Source organism: Motacilla alba, chromosome 26 (assembly GCF_015832195.1).
Source record: "Motacilla alba alba isolate MOTALB_02 chromosome 26, Motacilla_alba_V1.0_pri, whole genome shotgun sequence".
In the NCBI taxonomy this organism is placed as follows: domain Eukaryota; kingdom Metazoa; phylum Chordata; class Aves; order Passeriformes; family Motacillidae; genus Motacilla; species Motacilla alba.
Genome location: NC_052041.1, coordinates 292,914 through 301,508, shown reverse-complemented (window position 1 = coordinate 301,508; position 8,595 = coordinate 292,914). Strand labels below are relative to the sequence as shown.

Genomic DNA, 8,595 nt, shown 5'->3' with positions numbered 1-8,595 from the left:
GTCAGGAGAATGAGCTCATGATCCCTCTCTGTCAGGAACGGGCTCTGTATCCATTTGGTCATCCACCTCCTGCAGCCTTTGCCCATGCCCCGGGCTGGTGAGAGAGCTCGGACCCCCTCTGGCAGGTTCACAGCCAGCAGATCATTTTTGGAATAACATGGGGGGGTTAGGGGTGCTGCTAAAATTGGGCATTCAGGGAAACAAATCCAGGGAGGGAGAACAAACTGCAAATCCACAAAGGAAAAGGAGTGGTTTTAATCTCTGTTTGGGCGATTTGCATACAATTAGGCCGGGCCCTGGCTGTGTTTGCTTCCGCATTGCACTCCCGTGAGGAGCCTGCTGGTTTTCCTGCCCTGCTCCCAGCCAGAGGTTGATTACAAGGACACTCCCCCTGGGAAGGTAGTGGGTGAGGGGTTTTGGGCTCTCTGGGAATGCTCTTTTCACTCTCAGTAGCCCATCCTGAGCACCCCCATCCCACCCCCTGCCTCTGGATTTATGCTCAGCCATCAGGGCATCACTTTTCCCTGCAGTGGAGGAGATGTGAAGAGATGCTGCAGGATGTCAACGCTCCATAAATAGTGCTGTGCTTACAGGAGCCCGCGAGCCTCAGTTTATTTTTCTCTCTGCACAGCAAACAGATCATTCAGACCAATCTAAGCTCACCTCACCCTGCTGCTGGCACAGCCCAGTGCCCAAAGGTGGCACAATACCACAGTCCCCAGACAGCCCTAGGAGGCTGAGACCTCCAGCTCTTTGCTGGCCACTTCCCCAAGGGGGAGAGCAGGCACCCCATAGGACAGTAGCTGATGGAAAATCAGCCCTGGATTGGGATGGTCCCACAGCTGATCCCATCCCTGCTGTGAGGTGGGCAGGCTCTGATGAAGAGAGGGATGAGGGGCAGCCCCAAGGGGCAGGTCCAAGGGGCAGATCCAAGGGTTGGGACATCTCTCACGAGGCAGAGCAGAGCAGGGGACAGCTCCAGTCCTGAGTCTCACTAGAGGAGGGAGAAAGGACTGGGAGAGGTGCAGATGAGGGTCGGCAGAGTCCCCTTGCCCCACGTGAGAGGTCCTGTTCCTTGCAGCATTTGGATAAACCAGCAGCACTCCTGGGAAGTAATTTATGTAAGATGAACTTTGCAGGTGCCTGGTGCATATCCGGAGGTCCCTGGAGGGATTGGGGGGTTCAACTCCGTCAGTGAAATCGAGCCCCCAGACCCATTTTCTCTGTACTGCTTGGCCCGGAGAGGGGATTTGGGGGGGTGACCATATTCCCCCAAACTTCTCCTAGAACCTAAAAGAGTGTCTGGTCCAGTCTCAGCAGCAGTTCGGGGCCAGCATTCCTCCACACGCCTTGTGTGCACAGACCCTTCCCCTGCCCCAGGGACACAGCCCCCCTCCAGCCCGGCGGGTGCAGCTGGGAGGATGAAGAGTGCTTTCGGGGTCTCACCCCCGCCCACCCCAGCAGTGATTTTGGGTGAGGCAGTGCCAGCCAGAGCCCAGGTGAGCACCAGAGCTCCTTGGGGCCGTTCGGGTCTGACTTGGGGTCCCGACGCCGTCCTGAGGCACAGTCCCGAACAGCGCTGCCCGTGTCGGGGACGGGACGGGTCCTCGCCCACCCCAGCTCAGGCTCTGCCTCCCCCCTCCCCTCCCCTCCCCGTCCCGATCCTCTTCTCACACCCGACCTCAAAAACCGGTTTTAGCGTGAAATCCAGAGCCCGACTCGTGGCGGCGGCGTTGGGGCTGGGACTGGCTCCGCTGCTCCCCCCGCTGCCGCCTCTCCGCGCTCCGCCCGGTCCTGCCGCCTCCGCCCGGCCCCCTCGCACCCCCTCCCCCGGCCCTTCCCGGTGCCGGCGAGCCCCGAATCGGGTCAGTCGCTCTTTAAAGGCTGGAAGGCTGCACCATGTGATGCTTCGGCTCCGGCGGGGAGGGGGCAGCGCCTGCGGGAGCCGAGCGGTGTCGGGCACCGGGGACCGAGCGCAGCCCCGGCGGCCGCGGCCAGCCCGGTCCCCGGCGGCCGCAGGGTTCCCCCGGCCGCCCCAGCATGAGCCCCGGCTCGCTCTGCGGGGGGACAGCGCTGGCTCTCTGGGGGTGAGAGCACCCCAAAACAAGCCCTGGATTTGCAGGACAAGGTGAGAGGAGTCGGGACCGGGCGGCGGCTGCTGGGACTCGGGCGGCTGCCGGAGGCAGCTCAGAGCAGGGAGGGGATCCAGCCAGGGGAGCCCCGAAACGCTCTGACAGAGGGCCCCGGGGCAGCCCGAGGAGCGGAGGGCTCTGCCGCTCTCCCGGGACTGACCGGCGGTTCCCGCTCCCTCTTCAGCGCCGGGAGCGGTCGCGCTGCGGGATGGAGGTGGGTGCGGGATGGAGGTGGGTGCGGGATGGAGGTGGGTGCGGGATGAGCTCGGGGGGGGGAGGGGCGGGGGGCCTGGAGCCCCAGGGGAGGGCACAGTCGGGAGAGGGGTTTTTTCCACCCCCTCGCACAGCCTCCATCCCGCTCGAAGCTCAGTCAGTGATGCCACTCTCTCACCGCCTCCCTGTGCGTTTGCAGGTGACCGAGGACCCCCACGGGAGTGGGGCGGACCGGAGCATCATGGCACACCCCATCTCAGCCTTCCAGGCTGCCTACATCTCCATCGAAGTGCTCATCGCTTTGGTGTCCGTGCCGGGCAATATCTTGGTCATCTGGGCTGTGAAGATGAACCAGGCACTGCGGGATGCCACCTTCTGCTTCATCGTCTCGCTGGCGGTGGCCGACGTGGCCGTGGGGGCTCTGGTCATCCCTCTGGCCATCATCATCAACATCGGACCCCAGACGGAGTTTTACACCTGCCTCATGGTGGCCTGTCCCGTCCTCATCCTCACGGAGAGCTCCATCCTGGCGCTTCTGGCCATCGCCGTGGATCGGTACCTGCGGGTGAAGATCCCTGTCAGGTAGGAAAAGGCGTCAGAACCAGCTCTGCTGTGGAGGTTAAAAGGGAGTGAAGAAATCCCAAATTCTTGAGGAAACACTGGGAGAAAGGACTTTCCTCCACGCTGCCATCCCAGACACATCTGGCTGCAGCAGCAACCGGGGCAGGCTCGGCAGGGGGATGTGGGGGTGGGTGTCCTGGAGCCTCCAGCAGCTTCTTTTGGGGGCTCAGGGGGTGCTGGGTGTGCAGGCAGAGATCACAGTGTGGCAGCTAGCTGGCAGTGAGGGACAGCCACGGGATGCCTATGGCCAGGACAAAGTGTGTCCCCACACATGGGACATCCCCCACCGGGTGCTCCAGGAGGAAAGCGGATGACAGGTTTGCCTTTCACCCCAGCTTTTCCCTTGCCATGGGGAGCACAGGGGTTGCTTGCCATGGGACACAGCTTTGGCATTTTGAGGAACCAGAGGTGACAGCCTGGCACGTTTCATGGGGCAGCCTCACCCAGGAGAGACCCCTATGCTATGGGGTGCCCTGCAAATAACTCCCGTCCTTGTTTTGCCTCTTCTGTATCTGTTGTCATTCCAAGCCCAGAGCAAGTCCCTCATGGTGTAAAGGAGGGGGACACTTTACTTTATTTGAGCACTTTATTCAAACTCTGCTGCTCCGGGAGGAGATAGTTAACCCTTTATGCCCCACTCCCTTCCCACCGGGGCCATGCTGGTCTGGGGAAGCATTTCTGGGGTACCACGGTGGGACTGGGGGCTGTGAGCGGGGCTAGAAGGGGACATGACACCCGACCTCGGTGCCCCCGAGCAGAGCAAGGCACAGCCCCTTGCTGTGAGTCCCCCTTGCTCTGTGGGGATGCCTCATCAGCCCTGCAAGGGTCCGGATGTGGGACCACTGCTGGAAAACAGCCCAGCCCAGCTGAGCTCTTATGTCACCCCATTACCCCTTAGCAGTTGAGGCAGTTCACTGGAGGGGTCCCAGACCCTTCGTCAGCACAAACATCCCCAGAAAGGCACCGACCCCCTTGTGTTGGTGCTGCCCAGACCCCAGCAGGTGTAGGACCCTTCCTGGGGCAGGAATTGCCTTCCCAGACAGGGAGACAGGGACAGGAGGCACCCCAGGTGTTTGGGATCACCTGACTGCTCTGGAGTGCTCGGTTTTCTGGGATCCATGGGATCAGACCAGCGATGTGTTCCTTTGGGCTTTTGCTGCAGCCACCACCAGTGGAGGTGGAGAGGAGAAGGAGTGTAAGACAGAGGAGGGGGCCCAGGATAAATCCACAATCCCTGCCCACCCCCTCCCTGCCACACATGATTTTCACAGACTGTTCCTGACTTCCTCCCTAGGTGTGATTTTCCCAGTCACTGTCTCCCAGTCCACCAGTGTCACCAGAGTGATTCCCACCCTGTCACTGCTCTTGGAGCTTTTTTGGGCTTCACACATCCCCTGCGTGTGGGGAAGGCTCTGGTGTGGGAGTTCTGCGGCTCCACAGGAGCAGCACAGCCTGTCAGGCATTTTCCTAACAAACCAGTCCATTTTTAACTCCTTGTCTGCCTCTGAGCATCAGATGGGCCTTTCAGGGGAGATTCCTGCCCTGATCCCAGGAGCTTTCCTGGGAGCAATATTAACATTCATATTATGCTGTACATAGTTTGGGTGGTTTTTCTTATGAAATTTCCACCCTGAATTTTGTGATACCATTGTGTGCCCAGGCACTCAGCAGCAGGAGATTTTCCTCCGTCTTTTCAGAGCCTATTTTAATACTGAAAAGCTTTGTAACCTCATCAACTTAACAGATGCACTCAAGTATCTCAGAGATCTTTCCCAACCTTAAAGATCCTACAACTTCATGAATTCCTGGCAGCTGGTACATGTGGAGATTTTAGGAGATGTAGTGCCCTGTACATAGCACACAGGACAGGAAACACCACTAAGGAATATTTCCTGAATCTGAAATACCTCAAGTTTCTCCTAGTCTGCTGGAGGATGCTAAGGATGACAGTGGCAGAGTTTCTGCAGTGCTCATGGCTCTTGTGGTGTCATTCCTGACTGTGACACTGAACCCAGCAATGGCAAAGTGGGTGCTGAGAGCCCAGAGCACCTGGCAGGACACACCTGGGGAAACACGTGTGGCCACTGTGCCTGAGAGAGTTCTGGGAGAGCTCCAAGCATCCCTGGAGGGCCACAGGCAGTGACGGCAGCCAGACCTGAGCAGAGATTTGCAGGCAGGGGGGAGGCACGTGGGGAATATCTGCCTCAGGCTCACCCCTAGGGCAGCCAGCACACTGAGCAGGAACACCCCTCCAGCCCAGGCATGGACAGTGTGCTCACTGCAGCCCATTCCTGTGCCAACAGGATTCCTCAGACAAGCCTGACACAGGGTGGATCCTCACCAGTGTGACCTGCATGAGGCTGAGAAGGTCTTGTGGGCATCCCCAACATTCCAGCCATGCCCCCCACCCACAGGCAGCCCTGGTGCTGCAGAGGCCCAGGGAGGGGGAAATGCATTTCACAGAATCACAGAATCCCTGAAAAGTTTGTGTGTGAAGGAACCTTACCCTGCCACGGGCTAGGACACCTTCCACTACCCCAGGTTGCTCCAAGCCCCTTCCAGCCTGGCCTTGGACTCCTTGAGGGATGGGGCAGCCACAGCTTCTCTGGGCAACCTGTGCCTTCCTCACAGGGAAGAATGGCAGGGAATGGGGAACATGGTGCATGGCAGTCTGGTTCCAGCTCCAGAGTCCCCATGGATACCTTGGTCCTTGGGCTGCGAGTTTGGGAACTTGGTGTCCCCAGGGGTGGATTTGTCCTGGAAGAAATGGTGCCCTGAGACATTAGGGGTGTCTCTACACAGCACTGGGAGATGCCAAAGCAGCATCCAATGCTGCATTGCTCCAGTGGCCACTTCCCATGGAAACAGAAGCACAGAGGGACGAGGGCCAACCCTGCCAGGTGAAGGCAGATTTTATCAGACGGAGAGGGGTCTTGCTTGGATTTGAGTTGGCGCCTCCTGTTCTTCCTTCTTCACCCACCATGGTCAAGGGACTGGGATAATCCACCAAACCCTCTCCATTTGCTCTAACCCCTGGGTTTGATCCCTTCTGGCTGCTGGGCCCTGAGTGATGCTACCTCCCCCCCGAGGGGCCTTGCCTTGACTTTGGAGGGATGCAGGAGCATCACTTGGGCTGAGTGAAGCCCAAGGGTCCCCCACTTCCCAGCCCCCACAGGAACAGCTGAAAACCACCTAAAATAGATTTGCTGGTGGAAAACTCCCCCGCCCCTCTCACATCCTTCCTCCCTGCCCGGCAGCCAGGCAGGACCCCCAGCCTGTGATCCCCCCCGTCTGAGCACAGCAGGGTCCCTCAGCCCAGCCCAAACTTCCCTCTCACAGCTGTGCTTGGGGAAAATGAAATGAGTTCAAAGGGAGGGGAAGCAGCCAGCTGGGGGTGTCTGGCAGGAACTGGCCCCTCAGCATCCCGGTGGAGGCAGGATGCTGGAGGAGATGGTGCTGGAAGGATGTTTGGGGGGGGGTGGTGCCAGAGGGATGTTTGGAGAGGATGGTGCTGAAGGGATGTTTTGGGGGAGTGCAGCTCCTTCTGCACCAGTTTCTACTGCCTCGGGGACCCTCTCTCTTCTCTGTGTTTTGGGCCTTTTCAAAAAGGCCATAGCAAAAGGAGTTGCTGTCCTTGGGATGTGCAAAACCATCCCCTGGCTGAGGATGCTGAATGTGTGGATGCAGCCCAAACCTATCTTGGAATGTCCCTGAGGGTCCTCACCTTGTGACCTCACCCCAAACACTTTGAAATGTGCCAGGAAGGAAAAATCTGCAGGAATCTGATGTTTGCAGGAGCCCTCATGTTAGAGTCTCTCTGTCCACAGCCGGGACCTCCTCCCTCTGTGCCTGGGCCTCAGCATTGGGGTCTCCTCCTAGCCCTGCCCTTCCCACCCTGCAGCACCCCAAGGAGCATCCCACCAGGGAGAGCTGTCTTTGGTGTTGCTGAAGGTTTGGAATGCACACCTGTGAGGCTGCAGAGCCATGGAAGTTAGGTCAGAATGGCTGGAACTCTCTAGGAGATGGGGGGCAGGAGGCTGGGGCACAGCAGGGGGAGAGCCCAGGGTGAAAGCAGTGTCAGGGGGTGGCTCTGTGGCCAGCGCTGGCATTGTCTAGTGGTGCAAGAGTGCTTGTCTAGAGTGAGATAAAACAGCTCAGGGATGGCAGGAACATCCCTCACCCTGGACTGCAAGGCAGGAAGTGAGGGGGATGTGCAGGGGACCTGTGAGCTCCTGGACAGACATGGAGCGGGAAGCTTCCCCCTGGACTCCCTGTTTTCCAGGCTTCTGCCTGAGCTCAGGCTCTTCCTGGGATTGTAGCGCTCTTTCCCCTTCTCTCCAGTCCTGCCAAGGGCCACAGGCATGGGGCCAGCTAGGACTAGGTCATGGTAAGCCTGGGAAATCTTGTTGCCCTCAACCAGCTGGGTGCTGGAGCAGGACACATCTGAAGTGGCTTTCCCCATTCCAGGTTGCCCAGAGAAGCTGTGGGATGGCTGCACCATCCCTGGAAGTGTCCAGGGCCAGGTTGGACGGGGCTTGGAGCAACCTGGGATAGTGAAAGGTGTCCCTGCCCATGAGTGGAATGAGATGGACTTTAAGGTCTCTTCCAACCAAACTATTCCATGATTCCTCCACTAAGGGTTGATGGAGGTGAGTAATGGGCACCTGCTGCCATGGGATGGGTGAGGAAGAGAACATTGGGATGGTTAGGTGCAAATTCCCAGCTCCCAAAACATCTAAGGGCCCATGGGATATCTCTCCAGCACTCTCAACACTTAGTGCCAGGAAACCTTCCTGTCCAGCAAGACCAGTGAACAAGCCAAACCACAGCTCTTCCAAGGCCTGTTTTACATTCAGAGGAATTTCAAAAGCATCCAGGTGACTCAGAGCTCTCACCCTGGAGCTCATCTATTTTCTTTCAACCTCCACTAGTCAGTGAAAAGACGCCATCCATCCATACAGGCCCAGTCCCTGAGAAAACACATTTCATTTCCAAGGAGAATACTTCCATTTTCCCTAACCTGGAGGAATTTCGGGGACTGATAGGTCTTTGCAGCCACCTCTTTTGTTTTCTTCCCTCACTACCCTCCTCCGGGTATATTTTTAGCAAGTGAGAGTGATCTGTAGAGACCTTCATTCTATGGAACAGGCAGCTCAGAACCAAGGATGGAGATTAAAATGCAGGAATTACAGTCCAGGGAGGTTTCTGCAGACTTGAGGCTGTTTCCAAGCCACAGTTTCCAGCATACTGCGGCAGCTCAGCATGTAGGTGCTACATCAGAGCCAGCATTTCCCACTGAGCTCTGCTCCAGCCAGATCCGGCTGCATGGATGAGCTGTGCCAGTGCAGCACCAGGAGATCAATTCCAGTATCACCAAAATCCCAGAGCCCTTGAGATGGGCAGGGATTTACCAGCAGGTTATGTTGGTTTGAGATCGTGGTAAAGACCTGTAAATACCCAGGTGAGCTGGTTTTCAGCCCTACTCTCTGATCCAGAGAATAATTTTCAGCCATGAACAGGCTAAATAATGGATCAAAGCCATGAGGGTTCTTTCCTCAGTGAGGGGATGCCTGGATTAGGCTCACTGGGAGCTCACACAGCTGCTGCAGCGGCGCCACGAGATCTTGGC

General features: G+C 57.9%; 1 protein-coding gene across 1 annotated transcript in view; it reads left to right on the top strand.

Annotated features, from left to right (window-relative positions):
- The first annotated feature begins 1,733 nt into the window (after window positions 1-1,733).
- Window positions 1,734-8,595, top strand: part of ADORA1 (adenosine A1 receptor) — a 28,009-nt gene continuing 21,147 nt past the window's right edge. Inside the window, exons 1-2 of the mRNA XM_038162547.1 lie at window positions 1,734-2,128; window positions 2,545-2,927. Coding sequence (XP_038018475.1) covers window positions 2,587-2,927 — 341 coding nt within the window. The 5' untranslated portion in view covers window positions 1,734-2,128; window positions 2,545-2,586. The remainder of the gene's footprint in view (window positions 2,129-2,544; window positions 2,928-8,595) is intronic.